This window comes from Ochotona curzoniae, unplaced genomic scaffold (assembly GCF_017591425.1).
Source record: "Ochotona curzoniae isolate NIBS_2020 unplaced genomic scaffold, NIBS_Ocur_1.0 scaffold_1852, whole genome shotgun sequence".
Lineage (NCBI taxonomy): Eukaryota > Metazoa > Chordata > Mammalia > Lagomorpha > Ochotonidae > Ochotona > Ochotona curzoniae.
Window position 1 is genome coordinate 27,567,890 of NW_024467087.1, and position 26,360 is coordinate 27,594,249.

The window sequence follows — 26,360 nt, forward strand, 5'->3', positions numbered from 1 at the left end:
TTCCATGAATTCAGTGGGTTTAGAGAACTGCTTGACAAGTTAATTAGCTGGGGACTAAACCAATTTGTTTAGAATTGTGATCCATTGATTTCCTGTCCCCAGGAATTTTGGTTGGTGTTTTACTCTGATGTGTTGTCTTTTTTTTTTTTTTTTCTGGACTTTGGTCCAAAATCCAGGGTTTTATACCCAAGTCAAAGGTTAGAATTTGATTCCAGGAGCTAAGGGGATGTTAAGCAGACTGACCAGACTGCATCACTCTCCTGCATGGTGGGTTTCTAACCCTTCTTAACCCAGAAAAAGGAGAGAAATTGCCCCTTCCACACATAACACACATGCGGTCTGAAGATTAGTAAAAAGAGAGAGAGAGAGAGAGACCCATAACAGGTTTCTTTAAAGGAACTAGCTTTAACTATAATTTGATATATAAAAATTTGCTATACTTGGACTTAAAGGAATAAATTAGAATTTGTTTGAATTAATATTTTTTGAAGAAGGAGAGAGCAGTTTTGTCTTTGACAACTCCTTGTTATATGACATGAACATAATGGTCTAAGTCATTCTGATTTGTCTGGGTTGGTGCTATGCCTCAATTGGCTAATCCTTCACCTCTAAGTGCCATATGGGCAGCGGTTCATTTCCTGGCGGCCCCACTTCCCATCCAGCCCCTGGCTTGTGGCTTGGGAAAGCAGCAGAGAATGGTCCAAGGCCTTGGAACCCTGCAGCTGTGCCTGAGACTTGGAGGGGGCTCCTGGTTTCTGGTTTCGGATTACCTCAGCTCTGGCCATTGCCTTAATTTGGGGAATCAACCAGCGGATGCAAGATCTTTTCTCTGCCTCTCCTCCTCTCTGTAAACCTGGCTTTCCAATAAAAATAAATAAATCTTTGAAAAAAAATTCACTCTGGTTTGTCACAATGATGGGCACATTAGCCCCACTACAAATTGCTTGTAGAAGGTAGCTAGTATTACTTTCTGGATAAATCAAACATAATCAATTTTGAATATATCTAATGGTGAGACTCTCTTACAGGTAAAATATTTATTTCCAGTTGTTGTATGACTAAACCTAGGGTGCAGAAAAGTTAATAATGGTAGTGGATGCCATCTTTAATCTAACATTCTCTGATAAGCTTATGGCAAGCCTGTTGACTGAGAGGAACCTGGGACTCCAGACCTGATTCTGACTCATTTTACCACCAGTGGCAAGTGATCACACTGTATGTAAATTGTGGGGGTTGAAAAGGGTGATTTTGAGACAGTTCTCAGAAATGTATGATTCTTCTTAGGCGCATGAATGATCATTAGCAGAATGAGGAGCCATACTCTTTAGGAATACAATTGTGTAATGATTGTGTCTAAAATAGGCTTGACATGTATCCACATGAATGCATCTTGAATTGTATTTCTAAGAATATCCCACTGAAATACTATGAGCCTGTCCAAAAACTTCATCAAGAAGCCCCAAACCCTAACAGATCTCCTTTCATGATTCCTAGTACCTTTCCAGTCCTTTGTTCCCATACTAACCTGGAATTTACATAGTCGTGGTTGTAAGAGTATACAATATCATATTTAAATAAGAACTCAACCAAGGCTTTACTTTCTAAACCACTGTACGGGAATGAATTCAGAGCCTAAGGACTATGAAGCATCCCCTACGTTTTGCTCCTTGAATGGGGAGACAGACTTCATCAACAATCCCTGAGCACTTTCTGTGATTTAAGGATTGTTGGTATATTTGTCCAGCAAGGATATTAATTCCATTCTTTTGAGCTCCTGTTATTCTCCACCCCTACCCCCATTGTTTTTAAGAAAAAAAAAAAAACTAGAGCCAACTGTTTATCTAAATCATTTGCAGTGTTTCTTAAGTCATTGTGGCATGATAACCCATCAATTGCTTGCCAGCGTGTATGGAGTGCAGAACAGAAAGGAGATGCAGAGAGGCACAGATGTGCTTGTTTCATAGCTTTGAAAATAATGTCTAAATTAGCCTAAAACATAGTAAGGGAACTTAGAATTTCAGATAATAAAAGCCATGTAGTTATTGTGGGATAGTCCACATGCAACAGCCTTCCTTTGAGGCCTTCATCATGTAGTAACAAAAGCTCTGCTCCGTAGCTCCTTCAGTTTTCTTGAATAGTGAAGGTATAGTACACAAGAATGTGCAAAATACCAAGTGAAATACTACAACCTTTTTTAAAGATCTTGCGTAGGCATAGGGAAAATACTGATGGAGCTCACTGCTAATATCTCTTTATTAAAATTTGATTAAATTGTCTACGTTTTTGAAAATTTTGATAATATTTTTTCCACTTATATAAAGTGAGTAGATTTCCCATGTGTATGGTACAGATTTAGAAACAGAGAGGGTCTTCCCTGTGTCCCCATCTACTATGCTTCTCCCGATTTATTCCAATTCTGCAGACGTTTCTAAAGGCAATTCTTGGAAAAGCCTACTTTTTAAAAACTCTCTAGGCTTGCCTTCACTTTGGTGAAGTCACTTTCACTTTTCCTCCAACTCCATGAAATGTCATTAGACAGTGTGACTCGAGGCGAGGAGCTGAATTTCTCTGCCCAACCCCTTTCTGATTTGCCATGTGACCAAGGGTAAGTGAATTAGCTCCTCTAAGCTTCGGTTACCCTTCTGGGAAGCAGGGATATTAATACTTCACAGAGGTGTTTAGGTATGCTTCATATTGGGCACATGCTTTGTGATCATTGGATGAAAGGTTTTTGTATGATAGCAAAGCAGACTTATTATAGGGTCCTGAGAAGGTGTTCACTTCTGATGAGCTTTGGTCTCTTAGAACGTACAATGCCCTTTGGTGCCCCATTGCCTTACTGACTATAATTAAGATTGACCCAACATTTGAGCCCAGTGCAGTAGCCTAGCGGTTTTAGTCCTTGCCTTGCACATGCTGGGATTGCATATGGGCACTGGTTCTAATCCCAGCGGCCCCGCTTCCCATCCAGCTCCTTGCCTGTGGCCTAGGAGAGCAGTAGAGGATGACCCAAACCCTTGGAACCCTGCACCCATGTGGGAGACCCAGAGGAGGCTCTGGGTTCCTGGCTTTGGATCTGCTCAGCTCTGGCTGTTGCAGCCGCCTAGGGAGTGAATCATCAGACGGAAGATCTTGCTCTCTGTCTCTCTTCTGTATATCTGACTTTTCCAATAAAATAAAATAAATCTTAAAAAAAAAAGATTGACTGAACATTTATATTACTGGCCTTTTTAATATTTTGAAAACAAATTCATATCATGTGATAAATTGAATCCTTGTTAGAGGATTCTAGCATCTGTCAGGGTGAAGAAAAATAGCTTCAAAAAGAGACATTAGTTGAACCATCCCACAGAACTCAGTGCGTTTGTCAAAGTTCCTCGAAAATATTAAATAGTGAAGCAAATTTCTCTCCCTCCCTCTTCCACTGTGTGTGTGTGTGTGAGTGTGTGTTGAGGAAGAAAATTTTGAGTAATATTTGTGTGTGACACATACTGATGATAGCCAGTAACTGAAACCCAACCAATGTAGTGTTTTTGCACAGCTGTTTTTTATTAATGATAGAATATTTATGCTTGCTGTACAATTCGTGGCTCATTTCCATGTGTATGTCAGAACTTAAATACCCCCCAAAGCAACATTAAGATAACATTAAATATCAATGTGGCCAAGCTAGAAAAGGTGGGTTTGGGCAGGGGGCAGGGGGCGGGGCGTCTTCTTACTCATATTGGTGTGGTGTCAGATCACAATAACTGCCTGCCCCCAGGTTTCAGCGGTGATGCTGCTCTTGTTCTTTCCCTTCTATGTCGCATAGCAAACTTCACATTTTGATCCTTTTGATATGAACAAATGACCTGCCCCCCTCTTTATAATGCAGATGAAACTGATGTATGTGTTTTTTAAGAGCATATTTTCCCTGCACATGCTTCTCATTATCCTAGAGGCCTGGACTCAATCAGTAAAGGAGCAGAGAAACCACATAATTGAAAGGAGAATGACGGTGGTGCATACTTGGAATATTTGTGGGAAGGGGATTGCTGACATCAGAAAATGTAGTGGCCTGAGTGCTAACAGCATTGAAGAGAAATCAGCATTCCGTGTTTCTGTGCATTGAGAATCATTTTTAAGGGGATAAAAATATGGGCCAGGTTTGACATCCTTTTATGAAGTTGCCCTGGAAACTTTGATGAAGGTTGTTATAGAAGAATTCAATTAAAACCTTCCTCATTAGGAAGCTAATTAGTACATCCCTTACTCATTTTGGTGTTTTCAAGGGGCACGGATTTGTATTGAATTAGTGGCATTTTTTCCATGTGATAGAAAACTAAGATAAAATTATTTAGATTGCCTATTTTGGGAGAAATCTAATTTCCTCTTTATTACATTAGATTTTGAGTACCAATTTTTGTTTTGTTTATATAGCGTGATCACGTTTTGGTTTCGTAACCAGTTTTACTTTCTGGATCACAGACTGTAAAACAAAGCATATTAATTTAAGTTTCCCATATGAATTGGAGAAATGCAATGAGTCATAATAAATCATTTCATTAAGGTCGTATTTGATTTTATTTCCTTCTACAATTAGTTTCTCATCTCGTATATATGTGTGTGTCAGAGAGAGAGAGAGAGAGAGATTGATTGAGGGAGGAAAATTGTTTCTTAAAAAGCAGCAATTTTTGGAGCTAAGAAAATACTGATGACCTTCTTTACCCCCAAGAACATTTTGCCTGCCTAAGGCTGCCAGTTAGGCTTCCGTTAGGCAGGGGAATCTGATGAATTTTCAGACCTGACACTTTTAGGCCACCATTTGATGCAGAAAGCTGCACTGGAAACATTGGTGTACATACCTAGCAGGTTCTTTTTGTAGTCCTCCATAATTTGGGGGGGTGGATGACTTCTTGCTCTGGAGTTTTCAGTGCTATGTGCAATAGAATACATGCTTTACAAGTAAATAGATGATACAGGTCTTCTGTGGAACCCCTTTGGAGCAGACAACCATTCTGTAAATATGTTCCTTGTTGCTATTCCCACACTCGTTTGTGTGAGTGGGAAGGTTAGCTGCGTTAGGTGATCAGTGGTTTAACTGATCTCGCCCTTAGTCCTTCTTGAGAAGGCAGGGCCCGGATTCAGTGTTGCAGTGGCAGCTGGATCAAGACAGGTTCCCTGCTCTTGCAAGTCAGCAGCAGGAGGAGGGGTTACCTTCCTCCTTGGGAGAGTGACTCAGGCCCTTCGGTATGAAGATATGAAACGCTGGCTCCCGTCCATGCACCTGCTGGATGCCACACCTACAGTCAGCACCTGAGCCCTACTCAGGCACACAAACCGGACCGAAGACAGATGGGACTTGCCTTCCAGAGGGGTACAGCCAAACAAGGAACTCCCGGCGATGTTAACAAAGTCCCACTGGGAATTACCTTTAACCATCTGTTGCAGCGTGGGCATGGGGAAATGTCTTAGATATGTCCTTGTAGGTGTAGTGTGCTCTCTTCAACAGATTGTTGGGAGTTCTCAGGGTGTTTACTTTCCTCCTGAATTTTTCTTGAGAACTGACCTCTTATAAACTGGACAGGCAGCTCTGTAGAGGGTTTTGTCTTATAACTGAGTACAGGCAGGAAGTCACAAGACCTGAGTCTTGATTCCGGCTGTTCTGGTGAGCAACAGGGAAACTCTGGTCAAATTGGTTTTCATTAACTATCTATTCTGGACTTGAACTTTTCCAGCTAGAAAATGGAATTAATCACTTATTTTAGTATAATGTGCTGCCGAAGCGATCACTAAAATGGAATTAATCACATCTGCCTTTATTTCCGTACAGAGTGGCTGAGAGGAAAACAGAAGTGAAAGAGCTTTTGACTTCATAGAAGAAAGACTGAGAAACTAAAGGTAAAAGTATTATTGCTACTGTTCCATGCCTTTTTTTCCCTTTTCTTCTTCTGCTGCTGCACTAGCAAAATCTTCTGGGATTTTTATTCAAAAATTATTAAGCACATTTTAATGTGTTAATGTTTTCAGTGTTGAGATGGATATAATAGCACTTCAAGAAGTTCATGACCATTGTTTTGGTGCAAACATTTTGAAATTCATGCATCTTTTCATGGTACCCATTTTCTGCTTTCCATCACAAACTTTTTTCTTTTTAAGATTTATTTATTTTTATTGGAAAGGCAGATTTACAGAAAGAAATATCTTCTATCTGCTGGTTCACTCACCAAGTGGCTGGAACTGAGCCAATCTGAATCCAGGAGACAGGAGCTTCTTCTGGGTCTCCCATGCAGGTGCAGGGTCCCAAGGCTTTGGCCCATCCTTTACTTCTTTCTCAGGCTACAAACAGGGAGTTGAATGGGAAGTGGATCAACTGGGACACAAACCTGCACCCATATGGAATCCCGGCGCATACAAGGCAAGAATTTTAGCCACTAGGCTACTGTGCTGGGCCCAACTTTTTTGCTTTTAGAGGGGATGAGGGGGAAGAGAAAGAGGGAAGAGAGAGATGGGGAAGGGGAGGGAGGGAGCAAAGGAAGGAAGGAGGAGGAGAAAGAGAGAGAGAGACAGATGAGAATCTTCTATCCATTGATGATTCACTTCCCAAATGACTGCAACAGCTGGGACTTGGCCAGGCCAAACCAGGAACCTTCATGTGAGTCTGTCATGTGGGTGCCAAGGATCCAGGTATTTTAACTATTTTGTACTGCCTTCCCAGGCACTTTAGTAAGGAGTTGGATGGAAAGTTGGGCTGCTGGGACTTCAGCTGGCACCTTTAGGGGCTGTCTGCATCGCAGGTAAAATACCTGCTATACCACAATACTGGTTCCCACCACCACCACCATTTTCAAATGCCTTCTTGTGTACTTCAAAATCACAAACACAGCTCAGTCCTGTAAGAGCTCATAATGTAACAACTTCTATTTCCATTTTTTTTTTTGCTCAATCCATTTTTCCTCTCCGTGTTGTAGACTTCCATCCTTGGAAAAGTATATTCCCAAGTCTAGATTCAAAGTGTATGGTGGGGGAAGCCATGGAGTAAAATATACATTTTAAGGATGTATTTATTTTTATTGAAAGACAAATTTACAGAGAGGACACACACACACACACACACACTCACACACACACACAGAGATCTACCACCTCCTGGTTCACTCCCCAAGTGACTGAACTGGTCCAAAACCAGGACCCTGGAGCTTCTTCTTGGTCTGCCACATGGGTGCAGGGACCCCAGGAATTGGACCGTAGTCCACTGCTTTCCTAGGCACATTAGCAAGGAGATGGATTGGAAATGATGCGGCTGGGACTCACACCGGCTTCCATATGGGATTCTGGCACCACAGTCAGAGAGACTTAGCGTATTTTGCCACATTGCTAGTCACAACAATTTTTTTTTCTCACTCTTACATTTGAAAAGTGCCTGATCCTTGATACTTTTTTCCCCAGGGTATTGGTCCTTACTTTGTCCCTTGCTTCTGTTTTTATGGACCAGCCAATTCTTAAGACATTAGCTGTCATCTCTTTGCTAGTGATTCCAAAATATATGAGGTATAATCAGCCTCTGTGTGTGCTTTTCATTTGCTGGTCTGCTCCCCCAAAGCCCACCATGGTTAGGGCTGTCCTGAGCCAAAGCCCAAAACTGGGAACTCAAGTCAGGTCTCTCACTCACATGGCTGGTACTTTGCCATCACTGCTACCTTCCCAGGTCTGTAGAGAAGAAAGCTGGGGTCAGAAGCCAGGGCTGGAAATTAGTCTGTGGCATATTGACCTGGGACACAGGAATCCTAACAGCCATGCTAAGCATTAGGGCAAATGTGTATGCCTCAAGCTATTTTTGACGTCAAGATGGTCACAAATTTCTTTGTTATCTTCTCAACACAAAAGTGTTTGTTTATTTTTCTGGTTTTCCTCTGGGGTGCCAGAGTCTTTGTAAGGAGTTCTGTGTTGTCAGAGATGTCTGCTCCTATCTTGGTTTTTCCAGTGGGTTGTAGCTCTCCTGCTTGACTGGAAGTTCCTTAGGGACTGGATTTCCACTTTGGTTTTATTTTTTGCCTCACAGTCTGCCCAGCACAGTATCTAGTTCCAGTAAACATTCAGTAAACGTGTGTGAGAGATATACTATGGTCAGTTGTGTCCTTGAGGTACGTAGAAAGTCCAGTACTATCACAGAGAAGAGAGAATTTTTTACAACATGTATTGGGGGCAGTGGCCAGCATGATAGCTCAACTGGCTAATCTTCTACCTGCAAGTGCTGACATCACATATGGCCACCAGTTTGTGTCCCTGCTGCACCACTTCTCATCCAGCTCTCTGCTTATGGCCTTGGAAAGCAGTAGAAGATGGTGCAATGCTTTGGGATCCTGCAATCCATGTGGGAGACCTGGAAGAAACTCCTGGCTCCTGGCTTTGGAATAGCTCAACTCTAGCCATTGTGACCATTTGGGGAGTGAGCCAGCAGATGAAAGATCTTTCTCTCTGTGTCTTCTTCTTTCTGTAAATCTGCTTTTCCAATAAAAATAAATACATATTTTAAAGAAAAAGAATAGGGGGCAGAGGGAAAATGGGTAATGGTTCCACAAAAGCCTTCAAAGAGAAGGTGGAAAGTAAAGCTTTCTTTTTCTGGGGAGTTCTGGAAAAGAAGGTGAGGAAGGGTAATTCAAAGAGTTCTTGGAAAAATGGAATAAAAAAACAAGTTTATTTTGGTGCAAATTTTAATGAAAACCCATTCTTACGAGGGGTTTTCAAAAAGTTCTTGGACAGTAGACATTGAGAGCTGGGTAACAGGCTGGATGGAGTTCCTCACATTCCATGTTATAATGACTAAGTTCAAGGCTGCCTCTACTCTTCATCCCAGCTTCCTGCTAATGTATACCCCAGGAGATAGCAGCTGTTGGCTCAAAATATGTGGGTCCCTGCTACTTGCAGGAGAGACCGGGACTGAGTTCCTGGCATCTGGCTCCAGCCTGGCTCAACCCGACCTGCTGGGGAAATTTTGGAGGTGAACTGACAGATGGAAGATTTGTATGTCCATCTGTCTGTCTCTGCCTTTCAAATGAATAATAAATAAATGTGTTAAAACATTTTTCTCTAAGTTATGTATAGATTTTAAAAACTTTCAGTAAAATAGACTTTTAACTCTTTTCCTGCCAACCTTTTGAAGTACCCTTGTTTCTCATGTTTGCTCTGTCCAAACTGGACATCTCTGGCCTGTAACAACCCCTAACTTTGGCATAAATTACTTATACTCAGGTCTACACATAAGCCTGTCTATAACGCATTGACCGGTTAAGGCCGATGGCACCTAGTCATAATATTAAACAGGGCTAACCTTAAATGTGTCCACTGAACAGAGGTGAAAAAGAAAGTTACACACACGTGCTTCTTGGTCACGTATGCATGCTTGATTGTATACAGCAAAATGTCCTTAAGGTTATATGGCTGATTGGGATCTGGAAACGAATGTGTTCAGTCGTCAGAAGGAAGCACATCAGGTCACTAGAACTGAATGTCTTCAAGCTGACTGGCAGATCCTTCCAAGGGCAAAAATGAAAGCTGATATAAGCCATTACAGGCCATGAACCTGTTCTCACCCACCTGATGCTTTTACTAATTAGCTTCTTGGCTTGGTGGCAATTTGGGGCAAGTGCATGCAAGCTGGATTCACTGGGGAGTCTGCATTCCGCGCTGTCAGTTTCGCAAGGCCCTGGGATACTAGACTGCTTCTCTTGGCTTCTTTCTTTCCCAGCACCCTGCTCTGCCCTGCTAGAGAAACGGAGGCATGAGAACTTTTATTAAGTGAGGAAATTACATGGGGCTTTGGTGTGTTGCTAGTTTGATTTTATTTATTTATTTATTTATTTATTTATTTTTTTAGTGTGTTATCTAAAGAAATTCATACTCCTTGCCTGATTAATTTTACTTCTGGGATTCTGTCATTAGGAAACAATCTAAGATACTGAAATGGCTAAATCACGAAGATGTTTTTGTAACATTATTTAGACTAGCACAAAATTGGAAGCCATTTGAATGTCTTCATAATTGGAGAATAGGTAAATGAATCTTGATATACTCATTTAATAGACTGTTACATAGCCATTACGGTGTTTGTCTTGAAGTCATGCTACAACCCAAGAGAAAGTGCTTGTGATAAAATGAAATGCAGCATTCAAAATGTCATGCATATTAATATGTAATTGCTTTGTAGAAAAAACAAATATAAAAAAGTAAAGAGCATATTTTATGAATTCTGAAAATTTGGAGACTATGTTGTTTTCAATATGTTACATGTGTATGTGTGCTATTATCATTTACTCATAAAGTAGACTACACATAAAAATGGGTGACATTTCATTGGAGGTACAAATTTGGTGACGTGGGCAGCTTCTAGGTCTATTTTCAAACTTGCCTCCTTTTTCCGCTCAGTCTGGCTTCATGGATGCTTTTCTACTTTTTCTGAGGCAATTGGAAGTGAGTCATGGCACTACTGGTCAAGTCCACCTTTGAAAGGAAAGTGTGTGCTGTGCCTGGGTGGGGGTATAAGCAGAAGGAGCTGGCATTAGGAGCCTCTTTGCTACCACAGTATCTCGCTGCGTGGGTTCTCCAGCCTGGAGTCCCTTTGCTGCCTCTTGACTCATGGAGGGTAATTGCTTCAGGGCGCAGGCGAGTAAGACTAGAGCCCAAATGAACCAAGCCTCTGAGTTAACCATCTCAGAAATGGATCTCTCCCACTCCTGCTCAGTATGATATGCAAATGCAAAGCAAAAGGCCTTGCTTTGGTGCTTAAGATAAAATTTCCAACCTAATCTAGATAGAATAGTGATAGCAGAGAAGCATTGGACCTAGGTTGTTCTTTGTTTGTTTGTTTGTTTTGCTTTAGCCTTTTCTGAAGCTAATACTATATAGTTAAGTAAAAACAGATGCCAAGAAGGTATGATGTTGACAAGATCAAGAACAAGTACCTAAAAACATCGAAGAGCGGAAGTTGGTGCTAACTCTCTGAACTACCTGCACATCTTGACCTAAATAGAAGCTTCTGTCTTATGTCTAGATGAGCACTTTCCTCTTACCTCTTTGTATTTCCCCTTCTGCCATTAGCAGTTTACTTCCCATGTGTCAGGAAAATTGATTATAGCATTAAGCCCGATTGTCAGTGTCTTAAAACCAGTCAATTCAGTCTAGTGCTTATTAAATATCTTCTATGTATAAGGTAATAATGCCAATATATATGTATAATATATGTATGTATAATATAAAATGTGTATGTAAACAATACTAGAATGACTCTTGCCCTAAGAGTTATAAAATCTGTGTTCTGCTCCTGGCTGTCACCCTTCTGAGACCCTGGCATCTTTGTCGATAGCAAGAGTACATGGGAACACTGGTGATTTCCTAAGAATCTTTGTACTTCTGACCTTTGATCTAAAGGACGCTTGCACAAAATACTGAGTTACAAATAAAGTGGGTTTTTTTTTTTTTTGCTTTTTAAAATTTAGATTTTGATTTTATTTGAAGGCAGAGACAGACAGAAGAGTTTTCTACCTGTTGGTGAAGTCTCCAGGTTCCTGGTGCTTGAGCTGTCACCTGCTGCCGCCCAGAGTGTGCCTTAATAGGAAACTGTTCTTGGGAGTTGAGCTGGAACTCAAACGTGCTCTAATATGGGTTGTATGTTGACCAAGCAGCATATTTTAAAAAATGTTTATTTATTTGGAAAAGCATATTTACAGAGAGGGAGAGATAGAGAAAGATTTTCCATCTGCTGGTTCATTCCCCAAAAGGCCATAATGGCTGACCTGAGCTGAGCTGATCTAATGCCAGAAGGCAGGAGCTTCCTCCTTGTCTTCCACACAGGTGCAGGGTCCCAAGGAATTTGGCAATCCTCCAGTGCGTTCCCAGGCCATAAGCAGGGAGCTGGATGGGAAATAGAGTATCTGGGATAAGATGCTGGCACTTGCAGACAGAGGATTAGATAGATGAGTCATCACATCAGCCCCCTAGCAGAATCTTAACTGCTGTACCACATGCTTGCCTCACACACACACACACACACACACACACACACGCATTTTTTAAAAATATTTATTTATCTAAAGGGAATGCACTAGTTCATTCTCCAATTGGCTGCAACGGCTGTGACTAGACCAAGCCAAATACAAGCGCCAGGAGCTCTATCCACATCTCCTAGGAGGTTGTAGGGACCCAAGAACTTCGATCATCTTCTAGTGCTTTTCCGAGCACATTAACAGTGAACTGAATCAAAAGTGGAGCAGATGGGACTTGAACTGGTGTCCACTTGGATCCTTGTGTTGCAGGATGTGGCTTAATCGATTGTGTCAAAACCTTAGAAAGAAAGATTCTTTCTTTCTTTCTTTCGTTCTTTCTTTCTTTCTTTCGTTCTTTCGTTCTTTTTTCTTTCTCTTCCCTTCCTTCCTTCCTTCCTTCCTTCCTTCCTTCCTTCCTTCCTATATCCGAAGGAAATGATATCTGCATATGAGAAAGTGATCTATAGTCCTATATTCATAGCAGCACAATCTACAACACTAAAGACATGGAAACAACCCAGATACCTGTTAAAAGAGGAGTGGATAAAGAAATTGTGGTACATCTATTCCATGGCATGCTACTCAGCCATTAAAAATAATGAAATTCTACCATTTGCAACCAAATGGACACAACTAGAAACCATTATGTTCAGTGAAACAAGTCAATCTGTAAAGGGCAACTAGCATATATACTCTCTGATATAAGGCAACTTTAATGCAAAATTTAAGATCAATAGCCCTTTCAATAGTGTTTTTTGCTACATCTCAAGGGGAGGTTGATATTTTTGTTTTTATTTTCACTCATTCAAAAGTGTGTTTTTCTTATTCATTTCCTCACTGACTCATAGGTCACGCAGCAGTATTGCTTGCTTCAAGAAGGTTTTTTGATTTTCTTTTTCCATTTCTTCTGTGACACATTGGTCATTTAATAGCATGCTATTATCTTCATGTTGTAAATTTTCTATTTTTTCTTTCCGTTGTTGATTTTGTTTTATGGCTTTTCATTTAAGGGGATATATAGTAACTGTGTAATAGAGACTATCACATCCAGATGTGAAGATACAATGCAGTATGCATCTCTACTCTCAAAGATGGATTCCCAATGAAACTGATTAAATATATCTAGACAATAGGACAATAGTAAATCAATGTCCTGAGTTGCAAGGCTGTTGGGAAATATGTTCTCAGTGACACTCCTGGCCACAATATGGATTGGCCTGAGAGGACATGAGGATTGACTGTGGCCTCTTGTTTTCTGTGAAAGGTTATAGGTGTTGTGTGTGCATGCGTGCGGGGGGTGTGTGTGTGTGTGCGCGCATGCATGTGTGTTTGTGTGTGTGTGTGTGTTATGCACAAACGTATGGACAGTTACAAAGAAGACTTCATATTGGCTCCTTTCAAGTGTGAATAAAACTGTGTGAAATCGGTTGATCAAGATTGGACAGAAAAAGTCTTCTGGCCAAAGTGTCTTCATCTGGATTGGTGGAGTGAGAGGTGGGCACAGAATGGCAGGAGGCATTCGATGAAAGAACAGACACAAGATCTTAAGGATAATGCATAAATCTACTTAACGGTGAGAATTTGCTCTGTCCTGGCCACCTGGTGACTTTGCTTCTCTGGAACTTTTTTTGGGGGTAACATCTGGGTCCCCTCTAAGATCTTGGCTTAATCTCCTAGATATACTAGGGATATGACAATGACTGAACATGATTAAAATTTAGCTTGGTCTTGCTGCAGAGTTGTTCTGGAAGAGCTCAATGTGTACACTAAGATGGCGTTTTTAAAATGACAGAACGAGGACTATCCTTTGTTCTCCTATCAGATATCCCGCAGGAGAGTCTGTATGTTCAGGAGACACGAGGTTATTTTATTGATTGAAGATGTCAGACCACTGGCACTGGCGTGATTAACGTTGTGGGCAGACTAAAGTTTATAGAGTGCATACTATTTTAGTTCTCATGCATGAGAGAAGGGATTTTTGCCTTTCATTTTTCTAGCAAATACTTTTTTTTTTTTGCTAATGTGACCTACATGGATGTGAGCTTTTCTGTTTCAGTGAAACATCAGTAACTGAAAAGCTGTTTTCTGAAGTTGATGTATTTTCCTCTTTTAAACAGAAACTGAAAATGACAGGGGTGGGGAAGCAGTCTGTGTCCCATGGACGTAAAGTGATTTGTGTTTTGGAAAGGATACAAGAGAGAAAGAATGAAGTTAAGTGAAGAGGGTAAGACTTTGCCCAAGTAGGTTTCTCCATGAGGAGGTAGGTGTCAGGAGAAAACCAGTCACAAATGGTCTGAAGAATCCAGTCTGTTCTGGAAAAAAAAAATCGTACAGCCTTGGGCCATTTTCTGGTGTTTCACTTCAAAAAATGACAAATGCTTTGTTCAGGATTGTACAATAGAACCAACGGTGGTTATTTACCACAGCTCTGGTAACAGCCCTGCTGCGAGTCCAGTTAAAAGTCATTCCTCTGCTTTGCGATTAGGGGAGACACCCTTTAATAATTTTGCTGCAGATCGGAGGTGATTGTGCTTTGAATGGTGATTATACTTTGGGCCCAAGCAAGCTGGAAAGACAAATTTCCGTGTTTGTTCACTCTATATCTGTTCACTTTGTTTTTGGCAACATTGCAAGGAAATAATGTTAAATTAATCACTGTGTGGTTTTTGTGGATTAAAAAAAAAAAGTGAATGCTTTGGACGTGATCCCAAAATACAGAACTGCATGTGAAGCTTTCCTCTGCACTGCCTTGCTCCGCAAAATGATTCTCTCATGCAGATGAATGCTTTTCCTTTAAGTGATTTGAATGAGTCACAGTTAGGCTGGGGCACAAGAAAGGAACATGGTTCGTGTGCCTCTCACCTAAACACAAACACTTAAGTTTGATAACCATTTGCTTGGACCTGCATGGCTTTTCAGAAGGTCATAGCAGAAATTGTAAATAAGGACAATTTCAAATCCACATCTATGGGGTGTTTGCATCTGGCAGCTATAATGTAAGTCTAATAGTTTCCTTTTGCTCAAGCAAGGGTACAGAGAGAGTTCTGAACAAGCCAGTGTCACTGTGTGCTGCTAAGAGAAGGGCGGCTGCTTTGAGTTAAGGGCAGTCTGTTTTCTGACTGCAGCAAGAATGGCTAGGCCATCAATGAGATGATCAGACTGTAAGCTCCATAAGTTCAACAACTCTATTTTCTGTGTCATTGTAAGCCCTCATTATGTCTAGCATGAGACCGGAAAATTTCTGGAAAAGCCACTACGCAATAAACAGTTAATGACTTGGCTAAAAAGTTATGTTTTCCTTCTGCCCATCCAAGCCTGAGACAGTCAAACAGAGAGCCTCCCTGAATGTTCTTTTCTCTCCCTCTCTCTCTCTCTTTGTATTCAAAACATGCTTTATCCTGACTGCCTTCCCTTCTGGTATGTGGGGCAGGCAGCCTCACTAACCTAACTGGCTACTGACAGCAATTTAAAGGCTGCCTCTCTAAAGCTGACGGTGGTTTCATCATCATCCACCATTGCAAGTGGGCATGGCCGCAGTGTCTCTCTGGGACCGGGAGGCTGGAACACTGCAATCCTTTCCAGCCTCAGACCTGAGCGGTTCCGTCATCTGGGGACTGGCATGGCCTCCTGACTGCATACAGCTGCCGGATAGTGTGGCTGGCTTCTTTCCCGCCTTTGTGGAGATAGACTCTGCCACTGATTTAAAAGCCAAGCATCATGGAAGGAGGAGTCCTTCCCTTGGAAGGGCTGGAATAGTTAACTGCTGGCCATTGGTGGCAAGATCGAAACGACATTTTTATTTCTCCCTCCCTCCCCTTCCTGAACATTTCAGAGAGACCAGTGGTCGAACTCTTGGCGGCGCTTACCCTGATCCTGAGTGTTAGGGCGGTTTCTGGAGCTGCTCATAAGAAAGAATTCCCTCTCCTGAGCAAGGCTTTACGCCTAAAAGAAAGCAGAAATAGGTATGGACCACCGACTGTGTTTGTGTGTGTATTTGCTGGGTGGGGTGGCTGTGCCGGGGAGGGGGCGGTGTATTCTTGCCGGGGCCAGGGTGGCTCAGGGTCTGTATCTCCTGCCAGACAGGATGTGATTCCTGTGAGTGTATCAGAAAGTTCCAGTTTGACCGTCTAAATACAGGTGTCCCAAAAGGTAACTGCGAGGGAGGGAGCAGTGACAAGGGGGCAGGGTGTTCAGCCCCTTGGTATACACTTCCCAGATGTAAATGACAAATGAAATTATGGGTCCAAATCGAACAACTAGAAACAGGCAACAGTGATCATCACCAAGTAACAAAGGAGATGATCTCTCTCCATCTCCCACACACATGTTCTTGGTCTCTCCCTGTGTGATTAAAGGAAAGGGATTAGGGGTTCATGTTTCCGGGGAGATTTGAGCCTGCATAGACTCTCAGAAATAGGGGCCTGGGAGCAGTATTCCAGAATGCTCGTCTCAAATCCTGACACTGGTTAGGTTGATATTTATTGTGACACTTTTCCCCACGATAGCATGCTCATCCTCTAGCAATTACTTAAGATCATCCGAGTGAGAATCTTATAATTGAATGTTCATGTTTTAGTATATAACATGACAGGTTCTGCCCAAAGAATTTTTGAACCTCTGAAGAGTTTGTGCCACCAAAAAGACAGTGCAAAAAGAGCTAGAGAGAGGGAGGGAGGGAGAGAAAGGACAGTCACATACCTGATTTTCAGATGGAAAAATATAAGTCCAGGAGAGACCATGTTGCTTAGGTTACTCCACAAATCATTAGTATGATTAGAATTTGAGTCTTAAGGTGCTCTAATGATGATTAGCTGTTTTACTCAAACCATAAGATCCCTTTAGAGGGGTTGGTGCTGTGATGAGTGGATAGGATATTTATATCCTTACCAAATTTTCAACTTCATGTTGTCAGAGGCATACTACAAATTAAAGAGGTATTTTCCCCTTACCCTCCTCCTGCCCAATAATAACAGACTTTGTCGGTTAATTACTCCTAGTCCTCCTCTTACTAACGAGTCAAAGTAGACATTACCAAAAAGTTTTTAAAAGGTATTTCAGAGTCTTATGAGATGAGAGAAAAATATTTGCCTTAAGGAGGGGTCAGCTCTTTCTGGTGCAAGCTGAGTTTTCTTCACCTTTTATTTTTAAAAAAACATATTTATAAAATATAAACAAATATAAAATTATTTTGGAAAGGTAGAAAGATAGAGTGAGTATCCACCTGCTCATTCACTCCTCCAGTGCCGTGGCAGCCAGGAATGGGCCAAGTCAAAGCCAGGAATTGTGAACTCAATCCAGGTCTCCCTCCTGTGTGGCAGGAATCCAACCACTTGAGCCATCACCATTGCCTCCCATGGTCTGCAGCAACAGGAGGCTGGAGTCAGGAACTGGAGCCAGGTATCAAACTTAGCTACTCTGATGTGGATATCTTAGTCAGTGTCTGAAATCACTAGGCTAAATAGCTACCCCTATTTTAGTTTGTCTTTAGCATTTTAGAGTTCCCATCCCATGCAGCACTGCTTTACAGACTGTGTACAGGGGAATGTTCCCCCACTGTCCTGCACTCACCTCAACACCCATAAAATTGATTTTTAATTTAAATAGAATGCAGAAAGACAAATCCCATAAGAACCTTGGAAAATTGTCCACTCTGATCAGCCCATTTGACTCTTCCAGGTTTCCCCAATCTTTTTAGAAGTTTAAATGGCATATTTAACTGCTGCTAAAAGTGACAGAGGAAACACGGAGCCGTTATGCTTCTGTGTTCCTCCTTAGGTCAATGCTACAGCCTGGAATCCCCAACAATTCATCTGCTAATTCTAGACTGAGTTCTCCATTTCATTCGACACTGGAATCCTCACCCATAAAAGCCTATTTTCTTCCCTTTTAAAGGACTGCTTTATCCATCAACCGAGTGTTAAGCTTCCTGTTTCCCCTTCCCAGGTCAAGGGCAGCCCAAGTGCCCAATTTCTCTCTCTCTTCACAAGGCACCACCAGCAATAGAGATGAGAAATTCTGAAGAACAGCCAAGTGGAGGAACTACAGTATTGCAGCGTCTGTTACAGGAGCAGCTTCGCTATGGCAATCCTAGTGAGAATCGCAATCTTCTTGCCATACACCAGCAGGCTACAGGCAATGGCCCTCCTTTCTCTGGTGCGCCTGGCAACCCAGGCCCTCAGAATGATGTGTTGAGTCCCCAAGAGCACCATCAACAGCTTGTGGCTCACGCTGCTCGACAAGAACCCCAGGGCCAGGAAATCCAGTCTGAAAACTCCATCATGGAGAAACAGCTGTCCCCTCGAATGCAGAATAACGAAGAACTCCCAACCTATGAAGAAGCCAAAGTGCAGTCCCAGTATTTTCGGGGACAACAGCATGCCAGTGTTGGAGCTGCCTTCTATGTCACAGGAGTCAGCAACCAGAAGATGAGGACAGAGGGACGTCCATCAGTTCAGCGGCTCACTCCTGGGAAGATGCACCAGGATGAAGGACTCAGAGATCTGAAGCAAGGCCATGTCCGCTCCTTAAGTGAAAGACTAATGCAGATGTCATTGGCCACCAGTGGAGTTAAGGCCCATCCACCTGTTACCAGTGCTCCCCTCTCCCCATCACAGACCAATGATCTCTACAAGAATCCCACAAGTTCCAGTGAATTCTACAAGGCCCAAGGGCCACCTGTCAACCAACATAGCCTGAAGGGCATGGAACACCGAGGCCCCCCACCAGAGTATCCCTTCAAGGGCATGCCACCCCAATCTGTAGTGTGTAAGCCCCAAGAGCCAGGGCACTTCTATAGTGAGCATCGCCTGAACCAGCCAGGGAGAACAGAGGGGCAACTGATGAGATATCAGCATCCCCCTGAGTATGGAGCAGCCAGGTAAGAGAGTTCACTTCTGTCATTTTCTGACATTATCCCCAACCAACCGCTTCTGCTGTGTGTTGGGAGTCATAGAGAAAGAATGGGCAGGTGTTTGGTATAACCCAACTCTACAAGGTTCATACCTGGTTCATAAATGGCCTACCAATCAGAATTTCAATCCTCTTCAGCCATAATTGGCCCTATGTTAACATTCCCTTGGTTTTGTGTGTTGAGCATAGCCTCAACAACCTAGTAGATGAACAGGACCATGCATCTCAGTTTCAACTGCTACCTGTTGTCCTGTCTTCTAGGATGTTAACGCAAAGCTCAGTGTTTTTCTTCTTGTGAATTAAGACCTTCTTTTAGAAGCAGAAGGAAATTATCTTGGAATGGAATTAGTCAGAAACTTCCCATCGCTTCCATGAATTCCCCTCCATTTTAATGAACAAATCTGTCGCCCATTCATTATAATTACTGTCATTTTTTTTTTTTTTGGAAACCAAACGACCATCCAGATATTACAGTCGAGATAACTATATCTGTGCATGTTGAAAAGGTTACTTACCTTGTACTTCCTTGAAGATCATGAAGTCTGAACTGTTTCATCTTTCTCTTAAGTTTGTTAGTTGCCAGTTACGTTTTCTAACATCTAAGAGAAATTCATCATATCCTAGAAATTTTGGTGAGATGATAAAAATGGAAGGGAAAATATCGCCATGACATCTTCACAAATTGAGTTCCTCTGAAATATACCTAATTAATTATTCAAAGGCCTATGGTCCCATGACTCTACTCACTAGGCTTGATGGTTCCATGATTCTGTTATTGCTCCTGTTACTATTTGGGTCATGTCACTGATGTGTAGCATTTTGGCATATGGGATGGAAAAAAAGCTTAAACTGTGGCCAACAGTGATGTCAGTTACGTGTGGTGTTCCTGCCTTGCGCTCTTGGGTAAGCATGGGTGACCATCAGGTTCAAAGTCCTTTACGTCTTGTGCTCTCCTTGCTCATTTGGGAAAGAACATTTTTGCTTGAGGTTCCTCAGGTGACTCAGGAGCGAAGGCACTCGGTGGGTGGGTGGGTGGAGGCGGGTGAAGGTAAGAAAAGACATCTGATTTCCTGGAGCTTCGTGTTCTCCTCCAGGCCCTGTTTTAGCCAGAGGCAATTCACTTTGGGCACCATTCCTACTGTGGCCAGTTCAGGGTTTTTTTTTTTTTCCTTCCTTTGATCCATGGTGATTTCCTAACCCTTTTCAGCCTTCTCTGGGTAGCCTTCAAAGGGCAGGAGCTTACATTCCGATAAGTGTCTTGGAATGGACAGAGAATTTCAGGTTTACATGAGAGCAAGATCCCTCCATTTCATTTGATTGTGCCCAGTGAAATCACACATCCAAGGTGTCTTGGCCCATTACACTGATTGGGTTCGTGGAAGCCTGAGCAAGCAGGACAAATGACAGTGAAGCTGGAGAGTGGGGAAGCAGTGTTTCACTTTCCCTCTTAGTATGGAAGAATATGTGGGATCCCCTCCCTGGCTGGATTGGTTGATGTCTGTTGCCTGTTGGGAGAGGGGTGTGTAGACTAGGGTGTGGAGTAGAAGCCAAAGCCCTACTTACCTTGGACTGCCTTCCCAGGAAAGATTTTTCAGAACTCATTTACCCTATTGCTTGTGATCTGCAAAGACTTCCACAGTGTTTGAAGCTAGATGGAAAAGCTCTTTGATCTGCCTAGATAAATAACAAGGAGACAAAGGTCCCACCGCCCACCCACCCCCTGCCTCCATACTATATTGATGAAACCAAGCAGAATGATTCAGCTGCATTTGTTTTCGACAAAGGTAGTTTCTTCCTCCTAAGGTATCAGTGGACCACTCTCCATCCTAGAGAGCAACAGAATCCAGACTCACCTGTGCTTTGTTGATCAATGTTTTTACACAGATAAATTTCTTTAGAAAGGGGGAGAGCATAGTGCTTCATGTACTTGATTAATAAGCCAGCCTAAAATGGTGCTGGTTGGATTATGCTTTGGGGGAAGTTTGGCTCTCCCATCAGGCAATTTCTGGCTGTGAAATTTCTGCAGATGTTGAGTTGAGGGAGTGACACCTAATATTGATCAACTACTGGTAATAGGAGGTAGCTAACCTGCTTTCCTGAAGTGTTCTGCTTTTAGGTGATGAGACACTTTCCCCCGTCTCCTTTCTCCTCTTCTTCTGTCCTCCTTTAATCAACTAACCACTGAAATGTACTTCAAATAGTTCACGCAAAATGGAACTGAAAGATAAGTGTATTTTGGTGTAATTGTACGTTTTAAAAATATCTTTTTATTTGAGAGGCAGAGATAAAAAGATGGTCAAACAGTAAGAGATTTCCCATGTGCTGCTTTAGCCCCCAAATGTCTACAGCCACCGGAGTCGGGCCAAGGTAAAGCCAGGAGACAGGAACTCAGTCAGAGTCTTCAATGTGGGTGCCAGGAGCACAAATACTTGAGCTACCACCTATTGGGTCCCAGTTATGCTTTAACAGGGAGCTGGGACTCGAACTCATGCACTTTGTGAGTGTCCCTACAACAGCTTAACTGCTTTGGTAAATGCCGTTACTGGTGCAGAAATTGAAATTCATGAACAGTTTTTTTTTGTACTAGGCATTTTCTATGAAATTTTAGGAAATCTCTCCTATAGCTTGTGGAGTATCTTTCCAAGTAACTGCTGCTAGCTTCAGATAGCTCTAGTTTTTAATCAGCAGTTTAGAGATCAGGATGAAAAGCAAGTTTTTAAATAAATTGCAGTTAAAAATAAAGAAATGGCTTGCTTTCAGAGGTGCAGTGAAATGTTGAAAATTTGCTGTTAAAATGAGCACAACGTTGAAAACAATCCGTTGATTACTTCATCTTCAGTATGCCTTCCTTCCAACTTAAAATAAATAAATAAATAAATATCTTGGGTGCCCAGAACTGCACAAGGAAAGCAGGGCCAAACCATTTGAAGACTTTTTAAATTTCTGAATTTTTGTCTTCCTAAGTGCCGAGCTTTTTCTGCATGCTGGGTTTATGCATTTATCAAGTGCTTTTAAAAGTTAAATCATTTCTGTTTACAAAGCAGCCACCTCCTTTCAATTGTTGAAATCCTGCCCAGATCTGAGGTTTCTTGAAATCCTTGTGCAGTGGCCTCTGAGGGGGCCTGACTCTAGTTCACAGCCGAGCTGGTTGTGCAAGAGAAACCATCGGGCGTTTGCAGCCACTCTAGCATTTGTAGATTCTCCCTCGCCGAGCCTGCGCGGGTACAGTTTTTGTGGGCAGCAGAACTTTTCTGGTGAGGAGAAACGGAGTTCCAGGCTGTCGGTGGTGTCTTCTCTGGTGAGTGAGTGAGTGAGAGAGAGAGAGAGAGAGTGTGTGTGTGTGTGTGTGTGCACACACAGGCTTGCACACCAGCAGGCAAGGGAAGTACAATGTGTGCACCCACACATGTGAGGCAGGGAAACCCAAGGGCTCCAAGTCTGGGAGGTGACAGGGGTGGAAGGTGCTGTGTCAGCTGGGAGCTTTTACTTTCCCTTTGGGTCTCTGGCAGCTGGGAGGACTGTGACTTTCTTCCCGGGCCTCTGCACACGTGTGGGACACCATTGGCCCAGATCGTCTTAGGCAGGAAGGAGCAGGATGAAGGGAGGGAAGGGCCAGGGAGGTCGGTCAGGGCTTCCTGGGGACACGTGATCCTATTGTCTGTTGGTGACTTGTGCTTCCTGGTTAATGTGTCCTCGGGGAGCAGTCCAGCCGCTTTGTGGTTGGAAGGACACAGAGTGAGTGGCTCACCTGACGGGTGCTTTTCTTAGGAGCTTTGCCGTTCCGATGATTCAGTCTTGGGCAGTTTGACTTCCCGTCATCTCCCCTGTCATTCTCTCCTACCTCCGTTTTCCCTGAGTCCCCTCTTCTGTATTCTGTGTTGATAGTGTCCTGTTTGTTGTCCTGGGCGAAGTGGTGGAGCCCAGGCAGCGTTCACTTCGGGCCCTTGTCCTTTTCTGCAACTGCCCAGGCCTTCACTTAGTTGTCAGTCTGTTAGTGACATATGGCCTTGGTTGTCCCAATGTCTCAGTGCATTGAGATCTGCTTCCTCTTCCAGCCCCAGGGAACTGCCTGGCAGCTGCCTGCCAGTTTATCTTGGTCCTGGGCTTTTCTGATTCTGGAGATCTCCTTGCAAATCTTTGTGGTCTGCTCTTTCCTGAGGCTGGAGAGAAGCCATATGCTGTGGGGGCATGGGGGGTGCCTTCCAGATGCGGCAGAAGCTGTTTGCCTGTTGAGGCCCAGGGGAGCTTTTGTGGGGGAAATCAGGTTGAGAACTGGGCATTCAGTCTTCAAAGAAAAATAACTAGTAGATCTTGGGCTTCAAAGTCCTGGGAAAGAATATGGAAATCCAGCTAGTGACTTTTTCTCTTCCATTTTGAGAGCTGGCATGAGCAAGCTGGAAGTTAAGCCCCTCTTTTCTGCAAAAGTTCCCAGCAAATCCTAGGATATTTTCTTTCCATTCTAGAGATGTGTAGATGTTTTAGTAGCTTTAAAATAAAAAGGAGAGAGAGAGAGAGCACATTTCCCACTTTCACCTGTGAGGAGTCTGAAGCTCCACAGCCTGGGCAATGGAAACTTCACGAATCAGTTTATGAACAGCTCCTGGGCTTTTAATGAGACGAGTGTTTTGAGAACTTGGAGAGAAAGATTAGGGATAGTGGCAGCTTTCCAGTTGTAATCATGAGTACCATATAAATTCCTCTGGGCCCTAGTAGCTTGTATGACCGCTTCAGTATTTGGTCATTATTTATAGTGACACATGAATGAAATTAAAAGAATGTAGGCACACCAAAAACATAGAAGGATTTAAGGGACAAGAAGTCAGGGTTTGTGCAGCTTTTGAGAGCTCTTGTGAATGTATAATTTGCTGCATATCCATGAGCACATGTTTGGAATGATCACAGATACAGGAAGTCCTTAGGGTGATGCTGTCTTTTAGGGGCATGTAAATGAAAAATAATGGTAGCAGGAGTCTCTCTCTCGCTCGCTCTCTCTCTCTCACACTGTGTGTGGGGCATGTGCTTTAGTGTCTGGATTGCCAGTTAAAAGTTAATTGCTCCTCATGATTTGTCCCAGTTCCACAAGGGATTTTATGCAATTTAATACAAAAATTACACAGCTATCCTGTAAGTGAAAATCGCTAACAAGGTCAACTCAATGGGGAGATAGATAAGACTCATGTAATTCTTCCTGAGTTAAAAAACAAAACAAAACAAACAAAAAAAAAGAAAACGAGAAGATGCTGATACTTTTTGCAATTTATTTGCAACCTCAGGAACAAAACAGGCTCCTGCAGATTAAGAAACCTGAGCAAGGTTAAATAGTTGGTAAGCAACAGGAGAAGTCTCCAGACTTTCTCAGTTGGGATCCAAATCCCATGCTCTTAGCCATCTGTCTTTCCTGGATTGAGAAATATCAACTGTAGGACAAGTGGCCACAGGACGTGGGGAGCATATGAGGTTAGTTGGGCATAGACTGGGGGTGAGCAAGCTTTTTGTCTTCAGGGAATACTGACAGATGTTCCTGATAGCGGCGATGGAGGGGGTAATGCACCTGCCTGCATGGATTGCTAATGGCTGGTAGTCATTAGGTAAGAGTTATTTGTACCTAGATAATAGCAACCGACCTTATAATTAAGGACAAAAATGGGAGCCGCACTAAGTGATGTAACCAAAGTGCTCCTCCTAGAAATGTCCTGAAGCAGTGGGCTAGGAATCTGAACATCAGTGCATAGAAATCAATGTACTTTGGCAGGGGAAACAAGCCAGAAAATGGGAATTAAGAAAGAAGTATTATACTTTGATACTGCTAGTAATGCACTCTTCGTATTTGGAAGATAAGCCTCAGTTTTCTCCTGTCCAGTGTCAGAGTTGGACTAAGTCTTTCTTTTTTTAAAAAACTTTATTTATTTTTATTACGAAGTCAGATATACATAGAGAAGGAGAGACAGATCTTCTGTCCGATGATTCACTCCCCAAGTGAGCCGCAACGGCCGGTGCTGCGCCGGTGCGGCGCTGGGAACCAGGAACCTCTTCTGGGTCTCCCATGTGGGTGCAGGGTCCCAACACTTTGGGTCGTCCTCGACTGCTTTCCCAGGCCACAAGCAGGGAACTGGATGGGAAGTAGAGCTGCCGGGATTAGAACCAGTGCCCATATGGGATCCTGGGTACATTCAAGGCGAGGACTTTAGCCGCTAGGCCACGCTGCCGGGCCCTAAGTCCATCTTTTTTTTTGGACTAAGTCTTTTTGATGGTCTTTCTAGAATTTAGATTTTTGTGATGTAGTACATAAAAAATAATATGGTGTGGCCAGTAGCCGTCTCTGACTTGATATTGTTGTTGGGTGAACCATTGAAGTGAACAATAATTATTTGTCTCTAATTTAATAAGTACCCACATATTGTCAAGTAAGTAATTTTTTTGACAAAATATCTTAGGGAGTTACAAATAGCAAGTTGATACTTTTGGGGGACGGGGGCTTCTGTTGTTCCCTTCTGTGCAACTGAACCCTATTTCCTGAGTTTGAATCTTTATGTGTACTAGGTCACTTACATAATGTCAGAAAAGATTTAACTTAAAACAGTGACATGAAAATTGCCCCATAGAAAAATCACTTAAAATGCACAGACGTGAGCAATGAGAGCAAAGACGTGCATCACTTAGGTTTTCGTAATGCCTGGAGCTTATCCGTCATGGAATCACATTTCTGTCTGTCCGGCAGTCTCCTGGCGGGGTTGGAGAAGTCTTTGCAGAGATTGTATCGCTCTGCCAGCTCATTTTGTAGATGTCTAAAGGCACTAAAAGCCTCCTCAGGTCACTTGCTTGCGTTATTCTCTCTCAGTGTCTTGAGAGAAATTGGCCTAAGCCCACCCTTCTTGTTTTGCAGGCCGGCACAGGACATCTCGTTGCCTCTGTCAGCCAGGAACTCTCAGCCTCACAGCCCTACTTCTTCGCTGACGTCCGGCGGTTCCTTGCCTTTGCTGCAGTCTCCGCCATTGACCAGATTGTCTCCTGCTCAACTTCCCCTGGTGCCAAGCCAAGGAGATCACCCAGCTCACCTGCCTCGACCACAGCAGCACTTTCTTCCTAATCAGGCTCACCAAGGGGATCACTTTCGTCTTCCCCAGCCTGGCCTGAGTCAGCAACAGCAGCAACAGCAGCAACAGCAGTCGCACCATCACCACCATCACCAGCAGCCGCCGCAGCCAGGAGACACCTATTCAGCCATGCCTCGAGCTCAGCAGTCTGCTTCCTACCAGCCCATGCCGGCAGACCCCTTTGCTATTGTTTCCAGAGCCCAGCAGATGGTGGAGATCCTCTCCGATGAGAATCGCAACCTGCGGCAGGAGTTGGAAGGGTGTTACGAGAAGGTGGCAAGACTGCAGAAGGTGAGGATTCTCTTGGGGTGCTAGCTTGTCTTATTCATGGGATGTG

The 26,360-nt window shown here is 43.0% G+C and overlaps 1 protein-coding gene across 1 annotated transcript in view; it reads left to right on the forward strand.

Moving 5' to 3' along the window:
* Nucleotides 1-26,360, forward strand: part of AMOT (angiomotin) — a 70,248-nt gene that overhangs the window by 2,864 nt on the left and 41,024 nt on the right. Inside the window, exons 2-5 of the mRNA XM_040999529.1 lie at nucleotides 5,813-5,880; nucleotides 15,853-15,982; nucleotides 17,964-18,897; nucleotides 25,813-26,314. Of these exons, the coding sequence (XP_040855463.1) occupies nucleotides 18,026-18,897; nucleotides 25,813-26,314 (1,374 nt within the window). The 5' untranslated portion in view covers nucleotides 5,813-5,880; nucleotides 15,853-15,982; nucleotides 17,964-18,025. The remainder of the gene's footprint in view (nucleotides 1-5,812; nucleotides 5,881-15,852; nucleotides 15,983-17,963; nucleotides 18,898-25,812; nucleotides 26,315-26,360) is intronic.